General features: G+C 39.2%; 1 protein-coding gene across 4 annotated transcripts in view; it reads left to right on the top strand.

Moving 5' to 3' along the window:
* The window catches only part of pde5ab (phosphodiesterase 5A, cGMP-specific, b), a 74,208-nt gene that overhangs the window by 30,596 nt on the left and 25,487 nt on the right, over positions 1-18,125 (top strand). For all 4 annotated transcript variants that reach the window (XM_067451150.1, XM_067451069.1, XM_067450986.1 and 1 more), the window contains exons 3-10: positions 3,833-3,922; positions 4,006-4,077; positions 4,175-4,264; positions 4,340-4,477; positions 10,361-10,428; positions 13,515-13,623; positions 13,816-13,900; positions 17,206-17,381. In XM_067451150.1, the coding sequence (XP_067307251.1) occupies positions 3,833-3,922; positions 4,006-4,077; positions 4,175-4,264; positions 4,340-4,477; positions 10,361-10,428; positions 13,515-13,623; positions 13,816-13,900; positions 17,206-17,381 (828 nt within the window). The remainder of the gene's footprint in view (positions 1-3,832; positions 3,923-4,005; positions 4,078-4,174; positions 4,265-4,339; positions 4,478-10,360; positions 10,429-13,514; positions 13,624-13,815; positions 13,901-17,205; positions 17,382-18,125) is intronic.

Below are 18,125 nucleotides of genomic sequence, written 5' to 3'. Positions count from 1 at the left end.
TGTGTGATGGTTTGTCAGGATCAGACTCTTCCTCTGGATCATCAGAGTCTCTGAAGCTCTTCCTCATTGATTTGGACCTTCAGCCATTGGTTCCCATTGAAGTCCATCATGTGGAGAAAAATCCTGGAAAGTTTTCCTCAAAAAAAAAAACGTAATTACTTTTCCAATGAAATAAAAGAAAGATATCTTGGATGAGATGGAGGGGTGAGGAAATCATCAAGAGATTTTCATTTTTACATTAACTGATCTTTTAATTTGCTAAGCAATTTTCAACTTTTATTCTAAGTTCTCAAGATTCAACTCATTATTTGATGTCAGTTTAGAGTAAATTAAGTTGCAATGACTTAAACAACCAAGTTCATTCTACTTAAAAAGTGTAATATGTGACAAAACACTCCATCTTGTATTTTGAGGCATTAGCGAGATGGTCTAGTAGTTCTTAAAAGGATTTCTCATATATTTATTTGGCATTTGTTTGAACATTGGAACAATAAATAAATGAATTAATTCATAATAATAAAAAAAACAAAAAAACAATAATACAAAAAATACATTACAAGACATTTAGAACAAAACTAAAACATAAAATGAAACATGTGACACATACATTTTGATACAGCCTTTCATTGTGTAATTTAACTTTGTTACTTTAACAGGAGTAATTAGTTATTTTGCTGGAATACAAGAACTGCCTCACACACTGCGCATGACCCATCCCATGTTGTCTGGTCTACTCGGTTACAATAGTGCAAAAAAGGAGTCCAAATTTTGTAAAAGTCTTGTAAAACTCGATCCAGGACCGTTACAGGTTGTGTGTGAAAGCGCACATATTACGGTATTTCGCTGGCAGTGTGAATGGACCAAATCTAGCGGCCCGGGAACAAATGCCGGGTCGCATTATCCGTGTATTTGCCAGAATCGCAGAAAGCAATCTTAGTTTCCCTTTAACTACACTCTAAAAAATGCTGGGTTAAAAACAACCCAAGTTGGGTTGAAAATGCACCGACCCAACAATTGGGTTGTTTTAACCCAATGGTTGAGTTGTTCTTACCCAGCAATTGGGTTGTCTTAAGCAACATTTAACCCAACCACTGGGTTAAAACAACTCAACCACTGGGTTAAAACAACTCAACCATTGGGTTAAAACAACTTAATTGTTGGGTCGGTGCATTTTCAACCCAACTTGGGTTGTTATTAACCCAGCATTTTTTAGAGTGTACATAAGTCAGTTTTCCCATGGCAAGGCTGTTGGGGATTTCTTTAGACCATTGGTTAGGGGAGGGTCCCAGGGTCTCTTTGGGACGCTTTGCCTGGAGCAAACTAAAATCAACCATTTTGCTCTTTCTTGTGTTCATCTCCAAATCCACTGGGTATATATGAAATAGATAAAGTTTGGGTGCAGGAGGAACATGTTCTTCAGTCAATTTACCAATCAATAAAACTATCTCCTTCCAAAATCTTTGAATCTCGTTACACTCCCATATACAAGGGTACCAATTTAAACAGCTGTCAGGAATATTTGGATGTAATTTGACTGGGGTAATGTAGGTCCGCATAAGCCATTTATATTGCAGGAATTTAACCCTAGTATTGACTGTGATTTGGGGCTAACAAACAAGAGTCCATCCATTCTTCTTTAGAAATGTCTTCTTGAAGATCATGCTGTTAAATAAGATAATGAATTCTCTTTTGATCCCTCTAAAGGTATATCGTAAAAGGATGACAGATTGCCCTTTTCAATTGAAGACTTGGAAAAATAAAATGTTTCTGCGGGGATTTCTCACTATTAAGATAAAGTTGTTTTCCCTCGGTTTGCATCACACTGTGTCAGACAAACGTTCATGCTTATCTCCTTAATTATTAGAATGAATTGTTTCCACTGATAATGAGTGATTAACAGATTAATGCATTCTGATACCGCTATATCATTTTGTCATGTGCATAAAGGAAACTCTTCCGTTTGAGAGATTTAAATAACATTTACTGCTTTATAAAACCCTCCTAGTCCATAATAACGTCTCCTTGGAAACGCAATTTGGGCTACATCTCTTAGGGCCTTTGATTAGATTTAAATGTTACGCAATTCAGTTGCTAACCAACAGTTTGCTTAATGATAGCAGGTATTTTTAGCTCTTTGTAATTTAGTTTAATTGTGTTTCTCCCAGAGAGCGGGGGAAGGAAGCGAAAGAGAAATATTAAAGTCTCTGATTGTGGTTAAGGTGAATCCGTTTCATATGAAAGATGCTCTGTTTAAAACCTCAGCATATTAGAACATGATGAAACCCAGAAAGGTCCTGATGGTGCCTTTAAAAGTTATTTGACTTAAAGGTCAAGAATGTAATTTCTGTGCCAAACAGACCTGCTGTTGCTCCGCCAAATCTGTAAATGTCATGTCAGTGAATCACTGGATCTACAAGATGAAGAAGAAAATTATGACAATGCTAATAGGCTGATGATAACGGAAGAACAGACCAGAAATATCATAGCCCCACTGAGATAAACATAACACTGGATCATTTTTAGGGTAGACATTCACTATTAAAGGGACCCTATGGCTCCTAGTTTTGTTTTGGCGTCTCCTACAACAAATTTACATGCATCCAAGGTCCAAAAAAAACCCTTTAATTTTCTCATACTTTACCATATCAGCTCTTTTCTCAGTGTCTGAAACACTTCGTTTGAAGATTCTCTCTAAGCCCCGCCTCTCTGAGAGCTGCTCTGCTGTGATTGGTCAGAAAGCAAACGCTCATTATCATATCTGAATCTCAGCTCTTGACACACAGTGATACAAACAGTAACGGTGCGTTCACACCAGACGCAAATGAAGCGATAAGCGCGAGTGATTTACATGTTAAGTCAATGCAAAGACGCGAATAGACATCCAAATCATACACTGGAAAAAAATGTTTTACTGCTTGTTTAAATTGCTTGATTAAAATGAGCTAAAGCGACATAACTGCTATACATTTTGGCCAAACTTAATTTGATTGTGTTGTTACATGAATGATTTGTGTTGCATTAACTGAAACTGGGCAGAGCTTGTTAGTTCCCAGCATGCTTTGCAATTAAATCATGTTTATCCATTACATTACATTTTTCAGTGTATGAGGATACCCGGAGCTGTATGATACATCTTCGTACTTTATAGAATGACACGGGGCGAATTGAGCGTTTCGGGCGTTTGACGCACATAACGACTGATTTGCGCGAATCGTTCGAGTTGAAAAATCAGAACTTTGGCAGATATTCGCGTCACCTTAACCAATCAGGAGCTTGCGCTAGTAGTGACAATGAGGACAAAATCATATGTGGATACCAAGAGCTGTACGATACATCTTCATACTTTATAGAAACAGGAATAAGTGAGTGAGGAGGTCAGACAACCTGGTAACGTTAAGTTGTAAAAAGCGCTCTTTACTCAGTTTGAGCGACACATAGGGTGATTTCAGCGTGACTGGGACACTTTAAGCCATTGAGATGACTTGGAAAAAGTGTCCCAATCACTCTAAGTGCCTAACTCTATTGAGACCACAAGCTAGCTAAGGCCGGCAAATTGATCTTATTCACCGTATTTTAAAACAAAAACAATCCATGTCAGCCATTTCGCAACGAGACGAGCCACATGGCAGAAGAACCTCCCATGATAAAAATGTGCGTCTGTTGAAGCTATATATATATATATATATATATATCATAGTGAAATTACACAAATTTGAAAAAGCATAATAGGGCACTTAAAATGTTAAATGTTAAGTATTGCTGATTTTTAAAATGCTGTTAGTCGGGATAAATTAGGATGCCTGTTGAATTTTTCACCGTTTTTCTCCACCAGGATCCACGCTTTAATGCAGAGGTCGACCAAATCACAGGGTATAAGACGCAGAGCATCTTGTGTTTGCCAATCAAAAACCACAGAGATGAGGTGAGAGATGAAATTAAACATCCACAATATATGCCACATTTCCTATCAGAGCTTGTCTGATGAGTGTGATGTAATGCTTCAAGGTCGTTGGCGTCGCACAAGCGATCAATAAAAGGTGCGGAGAGAACAGCACCTTCACGGAGCAGGACGAAAAGGTGAAAACTTTTGCACTTTTTAATGTAACAGACACGTTATAGTTTCTGTCTCGTTCTGCCATAATGCATAACAATGGTTTATTTTTCATCCCAAAAGGACTTTTCTTCGTACTTGGCTTTCTCTGGTATAGTGCTGCACAATGCACAACTCTATGAGACATCGCAGCTAGAGAACAGGAGAAACCAGGTATGCTGATTTCTCCACATGTTGGTAAGAACTGAGTTTGTAAGGATGCCGTTAAACTGTAACGTTGTGTTTTAGGTGTTGTTGGATCTGGCTAGTCTGATCTTTGAGGAGCAGCAGTCATTGGAGGTCTTACTGAGGAAAACTGTGGCCACCATCTTGTCTTTCATGCAGGCCCAAGAATGCACCGTCTTCATTACTGACAGAGAAACGGCTGTAAGACCAAAATATTACATCACATTTATTTGCAACGTTTATAAAGGAATTGGGGTGGATATTAAAGGGATAGTTCACCCAAAAAATTAAATTCCCCCATGATTTACTCACCCTCAAGTCATCCTAGGCGTGTATGACATTCTTCTTTCAGACGAATACAATCAGTTATGTTAAAATATGTCCTGGCTCTTCCAAGCTTTATGATGGCAGTGACTGGCAGCCCTAAAATTTGAAGCCCAAAAAAGTGCATCCATTATAATCCACACGGCTCCGGGGATTAATAAAGCGAATCAATGGGTTTGTGTTAGAGAAATATCCATATTTAACACGTTATAAAGTAAAATATCTAGTTTTCAACGAACCGCCTTCCGTATTCAATTTACGGAAAACGTTGTGGAACTGGCGCATTAATGATAGCAGACGGAGCGTAAAAAAATGTAACTGGCGCAACGATGATGTTTGATGTAGCGTAAAAGGCATAACTGGCGTGATGATGATGTCGACGTAGCGTAAAAAACGAAACTGGTTAGACAACGACGTCAGACGTAGCGTAAAAAATGTAACTGGATCGACAATGACGTCAAATATAGCATAAAAAAACTTAACTGGCTAGACAACAATGTGAGATGTAGTGTAAAAAACGTAACTGGCTAGACAACAATGTCAGATGTAGTGTAAAAAACGTAACTGGCTAGACAACAATATCAGATGTAGTGTAAAAAACGTAATTGGCTAGACAACGACGTCAGACGTAGCGTAAAAAACGTAACTGGCTAGACAACAATGTCAGATGTAGTGTAAAAAACGTAACTGGCTAGACAACAATGTCAGATGTAGTGTAAAAAACGTAACTGTCAAGACAACGACGTCAGACGTAGCGTAAAAAAGTGTAGCTGGCGCAATGATGATGTTGGATGAAGCGTAAAAAAAACGTAACAGCCGCAACGATGATGTTGGATAACATAAAAAACATAACTGGTTAGAAGACAACGTCGGAAAGTAGCGTAAAAAACGTATCTGGCTAAACAACGATGTCAGATGTAGCGTAAAAAAACGTAACTGGCTAGACAACTACGCCAGACATAGCATAAAAAAGTGTAGCTGGGGCAATGATGAAGTCAGATGTAGCGTAAAAAACGTAACTGGCTAGACAACAACGTCACACGTTGCGTATAAAAGTGTAGCTGGGGCAATGAAGACGTCGGATGTAGCAAAAAAAAACGTAACTGCAACAATGATGTTTGACATAGCGTAAAAAACTTAACTGGCTAGACGACAACATCGGAAGTAGTGTAAAAAGCGTAACTGGCTAGACAATGACATTGGACTTGCCGTAAAAAAAAAACGTAACTGGCGTGACGATAACGTCAGGAATACGGAAGGCAGAACATTGGAAGGTGGATATTTTACTTTATAATGTTAAATATGGATATTTTTCTTACACAAACTCATCCCTTCACTTCAGAATGGCTGGAAGCACTTTTTTGGACTTCAAATTTTGGGCTGCCATTCACTGCCATTATAAAGCTTGGATTAGCCAGGACATAATTTTAATATAACTCTGATTGTGTTCGTCTGAAAGAAGAAGTCATACACACCCAGGATGACTTTAAGGTTAGTAAATCATGGGCTAATTTTAATTTTTGGGTGAACTATCCCTTTAAACATGGGAATATCAAGCATGTTTTGCATTTCTTTAGAAAACATTGGCTATCCAAAATATATTTTAGGATGCTTGAAACACCAAAGATTCAGGAGGAGACGAGCTAAACTAAAACCACTCAACCACGAGGTTATTTAGAAGATTAAAATATATAGCTATAATACAAATAATCAAAATCTCTCATATTTCGATTAATTCCAGAAATGTAATGGTGCATGACTAGTCTCTACAGAGCAACCCTTTCTCTTCTATTTTTCCCCAATAATGTTGTTTTAGTAATAGTTCACCACTGCTAATATGCAGCAGTTCTGCATTATATAAGAGAGGCTGTGTTGGATACGTCCGTAGCTGAGTGAGAGAGTTAAGAAACACTTGCTTCCTTTATAGCAGACGGAATTGCTTCCTTATTTGCCTTTGACATTTACCTAATGTTCCCAAAATACCAAATATTTAAAATTACATCTGTTTCCTCAAGGAAATACCAGTGCTTGCAAAGCAGCAAAACAATAGTGTTTCAGGCTTTTTGTGCTGCATCGGTCTTAAACTTGGGTGTGTTCCCGTTTAAATTTGATACATTTCAAATTAAATATATACATTTTCAAGAGTGCATCACTTCCTGTGAAACTGGTGCAAAATAATAATATACTGTAAGTTGCTCAGTCGGGCTCTTTTCCCTCCATCATAAATGAGTGTCATCTCAGAGCGTCAGGCGAAACACACACACACACACACCATTAATAAGTGTTGTCTCAGCCACCCAGTAGAGCATTACAATAATCTAGCCTTGAGCTCATGAACGCATCGACTAACTGTTCAGCATTTTGCATTGAAAGCATGTGCCGTAATTTAGATATATTTTTAAGATGATAGAATGCGGTTTTACAGATGCTAGAAACGTGGCTTTCAAATGAGAGATTGGTATCAAAGAGCACACCCGGGTTCCTCACTGACGACGAGGGCTTGACAGAGCAGTCATCAAGTGTTAGACAGTATTCTCGGTTACTACTTGTGGAGCTTTTCTGTCCAATAATTAAAAATTCAGTTTTATCTGAATTAAGTTGCAGAAAATTACTATTCATCCAATTTTTTATATCAGCTCTGCATTCTGTTAATCTTGTGAATTGGTAGGTTTCATCAGGGCGTGAGGAAATATAGAGCTGAGTATCGTCAGCATAACAATGAAAACTAACGCCATGCTTCCTAATGATAATCTTCATAACTCTAATGAAGAAAGCAAAGAAAGCAAATGGCGGACTGAGAGTGAGATGGCCAGAGCTGAAGAACGAGTCCACAGACGCTGAGCTCTCTGCCGGGAGAGGCTCAGCCGCGCGAGACGAGCGCTGTGTGAAGCGCTCTCCGCTGCATATTTTACTACATGCAGTTTATATTTTGCAGAATAAGATTTTCTTTATGTGGCCATTTTGTTTGTGTTCAGTCTTTCTAAGTTTTGTCTTTAAGTTAATATTTCAGTTAAGAGTTTTTTCAGGGGTCGGCTACAGGAGCAGCATAGAGCGCCCTCTCGCGGCTATATGCTTATTCTTGAAGGGTCAGTATGAATTAAATTTGATATATAAGTCGCACCTGACTATAAGTCGCAGGACCAGCCAAACTATAAAAAAAAGTGTGACTTATCCACAACTTTCCTGCAAGTCTTAGTGGGCGTCGCCATGACACTCGATACTTCCGGTTGACGGTATCTCAGTTCCGGTTTAGCACACATAACAGTTATGCAGCGTTCACACCAGACGCGAGTGACGCGAATAAATAGCGCTATTTGCGCGAACATGGACGCGTGAACAGTTTGACTCCATTCGCTTCATTCACTACACTGCAGACACGAGTTTGCGTCATTGGAGGGGCTTCTGCCAGGCAGCGGCAGTCGTCAGAAGGACGAGCCGAGTTAAGGCTACTCTCGCCGGGGTTAATGAGCGCTGAGCGCCGCTGAGCGTCTGGGTCTCTCACCTCAGAAACCTTGCTTCCATAAACCATGCCACATAATAAACGGACCCGTTCGACATGTTGCCTAGCATCCTAGAATTGTGATGTAGAAGTAATATTTAAATTTTAATATTTGTAATTGTTGAAATCATGTCAGACATTGTCAGTAGACTTTTTTTTTAAATCAAAATGAAAATAGATGCATGAACTTCAATGAATTTAAGTGCATTGTAATAAAAATGAACATTTCATTGCTGTAAATTTAATTATTGAGTTTATATAATATATTAGTTTAACCTATTTAAAATACTGCAGTACAACTGTATTATTTTTTGCAAGGGGTATGTTTATTATTTTCAATAATTTACAGCAAGACCGTTCTAACAACCTAACGTTAAATAGAGACCTGCACTCCCGCGGGACTCAGCACAACCGAGTGCGGCGCGGGATCATATTTGATTGATTTTATTGGTGAATGCGGATGCGGGCGGCAAGATATTATTGTGCGCGTGTCGCGGGAAAGTAAAATTATTTTGAGGGACTCCCGCAAAGTGGAAATATCTAACAAAATAAATAACTAGAAACAAATAAACCTTTATTTATAATAAAATAAAATCTATTTACAGGCGCATGGACAGAAGGTAACTCTCGCGTGAATCATAGGAACAGCCAAGCCCACACACACAGTGGCAAAATGTGTGCACCGCATAACTCAGGTGAACCGCTTACTGCTACAGATATTAGTAAGCTCTTGTCAGATAGTCAGATCCATGCGACCATCTGGGACATGTGATCATTTTGCCTGAAGCGTTGTTGTAAAAGTCTACTCCTGAATCCTCATAATACAACCAAGCGTTCAGCTGATAACAGTAGACTAACGTAAACCGGAAGTTCGTTACCGGCGTGTTCTACGTTGCCATAGCGATCATGGGAAAGGTCAGAGTTCGGGAAAGTTGTGGATAGTCCAGAAAATACGACGATATATATATACGGTATATGTACACCTGTCTGAGATGGAAGAGAAGGAGCAGGTTCGCAATGTCTCCTTGACCGTTGCCCCCTAGGGGCTCCCCTTTCTTGGGTCCGCTTCACTCTCCGCTACCACAAGCAGAATGAAGCGAAGCACACTGCTCTCCTTTTCCAATCTCTTCCAGTCAGACAGCCCTAACCAAAAATAATAATCAACCGATGCAGAAGAAATACAAATACACAGCTGAAAAGAGAGTTAAAAAGAATAAAATGATGAACCAAAGATAAGAACAAAGGTAAACTAATAACAAAGGTAAACTATTATTTTATAACAGTTATAAAAGAATAAAAGATGATGCATAGATAAGATGAGGTAATAATAATTGGAAGTGATCGGAATCAGATTCTTTAAAATTCAAACGATACCCAACCCTACTGCAATATCATCAGGCCAAAGCTAAATTAGTTTCAGGAGTTTGAAACAACTCGCCGAAGTGAATGTTCTGGAAAAGCTCCGCCTGGTAAACACCTCTGAACTAACATTGGTCCATGTGACGATGATGTAATAGGTGGGTGTGGCTCCGAGGCCCCGCCTTCTTTGAGGTGTAAATGGACGGTTCATTTCTTCTGTTCGGTCCGTCAAGGACAGCCGTGAATAAAAACACGCTGGAATCAAGTCTATCTTTATGAGGGAGTTCTGTTTTTGAGATGTGTATCATAATTCATGGAGGTCATGTGGTAACCTATTCCACTCATAGATAAAGCTCTGGGTTTCCTCAACATGACACTGTTTATAGTCCTTGGAAGTTACACTATATAATCCAGCTATAAAGTAGAAAGAAAGCTTGTTAATCTGGCGAGTTTGTTCTCCAGGTCGCAGTTGCGTTGAGTGTGATGGAAACTGATTAACAGTGTGAAAAACAGAGATGCACGATTAGATCAGAGATAGGTAGTCGTCCGCGAGTCTTCACATTTGGGGAAAGCATTTGGAAGGGAAAGACGAGTTTGTCGACATTGTTTATGTGGTCTGGAATGTGGAAATGAACCAAAACTTTTTTGGACTGCTGTTCGTACCGAACTGTGCTTCATTTGTCATGAGTGGGAAATTCGAACCCTTCCAGAAATGCACAAACACAGGCACATTAAACCATGTGACTGCAGAGATTGGATGTGGAGTTTGCACGGGCAGCCCGACACTAATAGCATTAAAAAGCCACAGAAATACTGGCCTAGCTCTCAGTCAAACCTCCATAAAGTTTACCTGTGTGAGTGAAACTGCTGTGTAAGTGATTGCTGTTCTGCTTGTGTTACAGAACACATTCTCCAGTGTGTTTCATATGGAATATGAGGAGCTTGCGGGATCTGCAGACTACCCAAACAGGTGAGGTTATCATAAAAAATGACTAATGTAATGCAAGGCAAAGTGCCAGTAAAATATAAACTCCATTGTGATGTCCAATCCTACAGATAAACCTGCCTTAAAGGGGTCACGAACTGCATTGTTTTATTATGTTTCCTGAGGTGCACTTATAATGTTAGTATGATTTTTTACAACAAAAATGGTAATAAATTAGAATAAAAAGGCATTTTTCCTACCCTGAGGTTAGCCTGATCGGAGCGCTCAGTTTAGCATGTTTTTACTAGGTTAAATAATCGAGAAAAGTGTTGATTATGCCATTATATTGAGCTCTATGGCACTATATTCAGATTGTGTTATGAAAGGTGGCAGTGATGATCATTGTAGCCGATCACAGACTGTTGAGCTCATGAATGCAGTGGTCTTGTGATTTCTGCACACTAACGAATGCGTTCATCTTCACTAAAAGCGCAAACACAATGTAAATAAGAGATTAATTGAGTCCAGAACTCAGTCACTGATAAACTCGTGCTGTTTGATTGACAGCTCTAGTGATTGTTCTTTGATGGCTTTCTATGTATAATTTAATCACAGTTTAAATAACTGATTATTTTCATCTTCTAAGAGAAACAATGTGAAGTTGAGCATTTAGTCACTGGTTTGATTTACTGACACACAGACAAAGAACATCTGGCAGTACATGAATCATATCAGAAATCGCTGCTCTCAGATCAGGCATTAGAATTAACACGGCTACTCACGTGTTGTGGTATCAGTCTGTTTGCAAAGCCTGCACTGAAATTGTGACTGATTTCCCAAAGAATCCACAGTGAAATGCAGCGAACACATAAATAATGCTCAACGGAGACATTCACATTGTTAAAGCTCCACTGTGTGATATTTTCCCCCATCTAGCGGTGTAAAGGTTTATGACCATCCAGTGAATATTAGTTTCTGTTCCTCTCAATTCTGATTTCGTTTTAACTCCTACGGTGGCCGATTTAGTCCAAGATTAACACGGCAATCCCCCTCTTCACATTCGACACGGTGCCATCTAGTGTTAAAACGCGAAAGGCGAAGCTTGAATTTACGGGTATGTCCCTCTTTGGCTACTGTACTTTCAAGATGGAGGGGCAACATGGCGACCGGCATTCGAACCCCTCACCCGTATGTGTTTTCAATGGCATATTATAAACTTACGAGAATACTTTATTACTTGAAAGAAGTAAATATACATTAATGAGCACATATATTTTTGAAAGAACCAAGTGTTTTTAGCTAAAAATAAACTAAAGTTACACAGTGTAGCTTTAAGAAAAGGATCCTTTGGAAAGGTAATGTTATTTTTAGTCAGTTCGTCTCTCCTTGTCATTTCACTAACACTCCAGTGGGCGGGGCTAAAGATGCAGTGATGAAGTTGGCGTTGACCTCTTTGGTCTTTCACCATCTATTCTTAGATTTCATGTGACGTCACATAGTGGTGCGGCCGCCATTTGTAGGACTGAATTGCAACATGCGTCTATCTGCTGTGCTGTGGGCTGTGGCAACAGCAAATAAAATAAAACACGGATTAACGTTTTACAATATCCACAAAAACCCTGAGCGTCGTCAGAAATACTTTGCTCTTTTTCTGCTAACTTTTAACAGTCATTTAAAATAATATAGTACTAAAATACTGAGAAAGCAAAGACATCGTCGAATATTTCATTCTGTAGGCTATTGACTGGTACAATATTTCAAAATCTACAACTATGTTTTATGTACATTACAATTAGTAGCAATTTGCATTTATGTTAACCTAGACTTTCAAACATCACAATGTAACTTATTATTCATTTTATTATGTAGTCATGTCAAAATGGCATATATCTTTTCCTATTCTATTTTGCCTGGGAACGCTTCCAATGCTTGTGTGTTGCTGAAAAATAGGTGAGGTTCTATTTCTAGAATGCACGCATTTTCGATCGATGTAACATTGTATATTCTATTAAATAAGCAACCAAAATTGTAGAAATTATTCCATAGCAAAAAATACAAGTAGACTAGTAGGCTACATACATTTAAAACAATATCAAATACAAGTGAACAGATCAGCCATAAAGTGAGAACAGAATTAAGTTTTATTTTTTTCTGTGATTAACTTTAATGACGTACTGAAGGAGTGCAATCACTTTAAGACCAAATGTACAATGTTAAATCCAGTAGACATGCATCCGATTCCACAGCTTACATTCGGTAGTCGGTACATAGCCGACTGTGTTTACTATGATATTTTTGGCATACCTTTATGATTATTTTAATCATTTAAGATCAAGACATGCTCCCTGTGTTTGCGCTATTGATGAAGCGGCATATGCCGCGCACAATCGGCAATGCAAAACGCAGTCGCACGTCAGAATACATGCTTCTTTCAATAGGATGTGAGTGAAATGGAAATAGCGATCGAAATTTTGGGGTGGGACCCAGGGTGGCGAGTTAAATGTCAAGGTTGTCCAGTGCCACCCGCACCATGGCTCCGCCACTGGGTGTCAGCAGTGTATAAGGATCTAATCCTAAAGACAAGCATCTATTTTCTTTAAATACCGTTGCTTTTCATCAGTAGTGAGGTGTGGTATTTTGGCGTGTTAAATCTTTCCAATCATAGATATACATAATAATGTAATTATTTTGTCTGCGGTCTGCAAGAAGGTCCTAAAGATGGCGACCACAGCAAAAAGTCACGTGACTGAAACCAATGAATTACAGGCTCATTCCACAGCGAGACGTTCTCTGGGCTTGGGTACAATAAAAGCTGTTCTTGGACGAACAAGGAAGTTTTCAGTTCTGAAACTTACAGGATATTCCTCTATATGTCAAAAGCTCAAGGACAATTTGATTTCTCAGTTCATGACTCCTTTAAAGTTCTAGTGTAACTTTTTTTTTTTTTAAAGGATGATTAGAATGATTTTCATTTTCAGATGAACTATTCCTCTAGTGTGGTTTTTGTGTCTAAAACCTTTTTCTGTATTGGTTATCATCACTCGTATTAGCAATGTTGCACATCTAGGAGACTGATTGTAATGATTTGCAGTTATTAGCAGGAGTTCATCATTTATTGATGTCTTTTGCAGGGAATGTGACGTCAACAAGATTAACTACATGTATGCTCAGTATGTTAAGAACACCGTGGAGTCGCTGAACATTGCAGATGTCACCAAGGACCAGCGATTTCCATGGACTGTAAGTGCTCAGGGGAATGCTGGGATGGAAAGTACATTTCCATTGGGTCATCCCGATGTTTCTGGGATTTCACAGAGCTCTTATTCATTCAGACATTTGCACTATTAACTATCCCCCTTTCCAAAGCTGCTCGAATTTTAAACTTGAGCAGTTTTTCATTGCATATTTTTTTCCCTCATTTCTTTTTGGAAGAGTGACAATCTACAGGACTCAAACGGTCAAATCAAAAGTCTGCTGTGCACGCCAATAAGGAATGGGAAGAAAGACAAAGTGATAGGTATGTGTGTTTACAATATTTTCATAATCTGAGCTATTACTCAACATTGTTCCTAAATCAAGAGTAAATATAAATATAAGTCATGCCAACATGGCTGGGCGCATCAGACCAACTGCAACAATGAGCAATTAAAGCACTTATTAAAGACATATTAATATGATTTCAGGCAAAATGGCTGAAAAATCCGAAATGCAGTCACTATTAATATGATTAAATAGTTTATCACTTTTGGTCACTAGGTGGCGCTGTGACCATATTCATGTGGTGTGGGCAATGTAAAGGTACGTTCACAACGAACGCGAATAGAGCATCTGGAGCGGATGATTTCCATGTTAAGTCAATGGAAAGGGGTGTTGACGCGCGTCTGGAGGTCCTGCCTCCAGTTCAGTCAATGGATAGACGCGTTTCGCGCGGTGCGATAGACGCGATTCCGTCTCATTCGCGCATCCAGTTCGCGTGAATAACGCAAAAATTGAAGCGAATTGAGTGTCTTGCGCGATACGCGCGATTGGTCCTTTTTGTGCATTCACGGGTTTGAAGCGAATTCGGCTCTACGCCTGAGTTGAAAAATTTGAACTTTAGCGTCAATTCGCGTCGCTTTAACCAATGAGGAGCCTGCTTGCTGCTTTCACGTGGGTGAAGAAACCCTGCATATAATTAAAAAATACTGTTATGTTGTCACTAAATGTAGTTTTTATGCTTTTCAGTTGATAATGTAGTTATTTAAATCTAAAATATGTGGTTTACTTATAAAGACACTGCCTTTTTAAAAAAAATAATCTTGCGTTTTTGGAGTTGTGAGATCCAGCGATCACCGGGCTCTCAGCGCTCGTTAACCCCGGCGAGAGCAGCCTTTACTCAGCCAGTCCCTTTGACGTTTGCCGCTGGCTCGGATGTCTCTGTAGAGGTTAAACATGACAAATAATTCGTCTTGTGTACATCTAATGGGTGATCTTTGGTCCAATTAGTCTATTGTTGCCTACCAAATCATTTTGACTGAGGGCAAAGTGAAGTTTCATAACTTTATATTTTATTTAAATATACATGCAGTGAAGATAATACAGGTAGTCCGTTGTCTGAACCAAATGTGTGGCTGTTAATGCTTAATATATATATTTTTGAAAATGAAAAGAGGCAGAGTGGTGTTTTAGGACATATTTCACCTGGAGCGCCTTTAACACACATCTATTTCGCTTCAAATACTCGATTTCTACGTGCTTCCAATTTGATTCAAAATGTTCACGCGTCAGACTAGACGCAGTAGAAGCGATTTTGACGCTCAATCCGCGTTTGGTGTGGTAAGGAGGCAATGACACTCACAAAATTGGGTGTCAATCTGCTAAAGCATTGTAGATATGCCTCAAATTTGGTGATGCAGTAGACGAAAGCGGTTTCGTCTATCGACACGAAATCCATAACTTATTCCTGGTATGGTGAAATTTAGTGAAAAGGCTGTCTAGGAAAAGAGTTGGAAAAGGTAGGTTTTTGTAAGTAAATCAACTATGCAAAAATGGGTATCTATGTTCTCAGCATGGCACAAGGAATCTAATAAGTTTCCAGTTTCATTAAAATAGTGAAAACATCAACAGCTATTATCATTTTTGGAAATTTCCTGTAACTTTTGACCACAAGGTGGCGCTGCTCTGAATCTTTTTTGGGTACCATCAGAACATGGTGCCGAAGACACGTACCAAGTTTCTTAACAATACACCATTGTGTTAGTAAAATATAGCATTTTACAACAAAATCCAAAATGGCCGAAATGGGAAAATTGGGTTGCGTTCTACTCAGCATGCTGCATTAAATCACTAGGTGGCACTGTGCTGAAACTGTGCAGGTAGCCTCAGGTCATGGTTGTCATAACGCACCCCAAATTTGGTCAGAATTCGCTAAAACGTTGCGTAGATATAGCCTCATGTTCAATTTGGCATTCTTTGTCAAATTCATTCATGCATTATTTGAGAAAGGTTTGATGAATTGACTTTAATTTAATAACTTTTTGTCAGCATGGTCTGTAGATGATTTGGTCAAACTTTCGTGAAAATCGGAGCAACAGCCTAGGAGGAGTTTTTTCCGTAGCCTTTACGTTTCAAAAGTTATTAGCACAAACGTAAGTTAAATTTTGGACAGTTGGTGGCGCTAGAGGGATTGACTTTTAGACTCCCAATTTGCTATGGTGACAGGCAAGACTGTCCTCTATCGGTGTGCCAAATTTCATAACTTTCTCGCAAGTGGTTCTATAGACTTCTAGAGCGGAAGAAGAAGAATTCCAACGATTACAATGGGGCTAATTATTAGTGGTGCTAATAAGACAAGCATTGCTCTTACTATTGCTCAAATTCTTGATGCTTACTCATTCTCACACCAACAAATAACAGGCAATAAAACTATTGGAAGCAAAATCTCATAGACTTACATGAAAGAGGGGATCCAAACTAGGAATCTAGGGACAAGAATATCACTTGATGGTGGGTTATTTTGACTCGCACATTAGACACCTCTCATTTTTTCTTCAGAATGCATAAACATATAGTGAATCCTATAATTGGCCTTATCAGTCTGCACTATTTCTCATTAATTTTTAACTGACATCATTACGTTTCTGAACAATGATCTCCATTATGATGCTGGACAACTACAAGTGCAATATCAGCCGTATAATGAATGTCTGAATTGGTTAGAATAATTTAGCATGTCATCTTCTTTAGGGTTTGAATGTCTTATTTTTTATGCCCATCATGTTGAAAATACATCTTTTTTTAATTGACTGCTTTATCTCCTTTTATCGGCCTCTACACATACAATAGAGGTTAATTAAGTTTCTGACAGCTGATAAACCACTAATGATCTCAGCATTAAAGGAGGAATGGAAAATTAAAATGGTCATTTATTCGCTCTCATTTATTCCAAACCAGAATGAATCTCTCTCTTTCACAGATCACATAATGGGAATTTATAAAGAAAGTGATGGCACCTTTTTCCATGTTTTAAAAAATAAACCAAGATCTGTACAAAATTACAACAACAAAAAAGAAAAAAAAAACATACAATAAGCCAATTATACTTAGAAAATCTTTTGTGTTCCACAGAAGAAGGTAAAAGTCATATAGGTCTAAAACAACATTTGGATTAGGAAAAGTGCGAGAAATATATTCTTTTGGGCAAAATATTCACATAATGAACTCATTTTGTTCAATGGTTTCAAAAGAACAGCCAGATAATCCACAAGAAGATGGACACATTTCTACTATGTATTGACCTTTTCTAAGAGTTTACCTGTTAAGTATTGTGGCCTCTGATTGTAGGTGTCTGCCAGTTGGTCAACAAGATGGATGACGCGTCAGGGGAAGTCAAAGCCTTTAATAGGAATGATGAGCAGTTTCTCGAGGCGTTTGCTATCTTTTGTGGACTGGGCATCCAGAACACGCAGATGTATGAAGCTGTGGAACGAGCGATGGCCAAGCAAGAGGTCACACTCGAGGTGAGGTTTCATACATTTAGTTTAAGGGTAAAGTTAGGGTCAGGTGTGGTGGTGTGGGTCAGTTTAAGGGTAGAGTTAGGGACAGGTGTGGTGGTGTGGGTCAGTTTAAGGGTAGAGTTAGGGTCAGGTGTGGTGGTGTGGGTCAGTTTAAGGGTAGAGTTAGGGACAGGTGTGGTGGTGTGGGTCAGTTTAAGGGTAGAGTTAGGGACAGGTGTGGTGGTGTGGGTCAGTTTAAGGGTAGAGTTAGGGTCAGGTGTGGTGGTGTGGGTCAGTTTAAGGGTAGAGTTAGGGACAGGTGTGGTGGTGTGGGTCAGTTTAAGGGTAGAGTTAGGGTCAGGTGTGGTGGTGTGGGTCAGTTTAAGGGTAGAGTTAGGGACAGGTGTGGTGGTGTGGGTCAGTTTAAGGGTAGAGTTAGGGACAGGTGTGGTGGTGTGGGTCAGTTTAAGGGTAGAGTTAGGGACAGGTGTGGTGGTGTGGGTCAGTTTAAGGGTAGAGTTAGGGTCAGGTGTGGTGGTGTGGGTCAGTTTAAGGGTAGAGTTAGGGTCAGGTGTGGTGGTGTGGGTCAGTTTAAGGGTAGAGTTAGGGTCAGGTGTGGTGGTGTGGGTCAGTTTAAGGGTAGAGTTAGGGTCAGGTGTGGTGGTGTGGGTCAGTTTAAGGGTAGAGTTAGGGACAGGTGTGGTGGTGAGGGTCAGTTTAAGGGTAGAGTTAGGGACAGGTGTTGTGGTGTGGGTCAGTTTAAGGGTA

Source organism: Pseudorasbora parva, chromosome 1, assembly GCF_024679245.1.
Source record: "Pseudorasbora parva isolate DD20220531a chromosome 1, ASM2467924v1, whole genome shotgun sequence".
Taxonomy (NCBI): domain Eukaryota; kingdom Metazoa; phylum Chordata; class Actinopteri; order Cypriniformes; family Gobionidae; genus Pseudorasbora; species Pseudorasbora parva.
The sequence above is the reverse complement of the archived record's forward strand: the minus strand, read 5'-3'. Positions and strand labels throughout refer to the sequence as shown.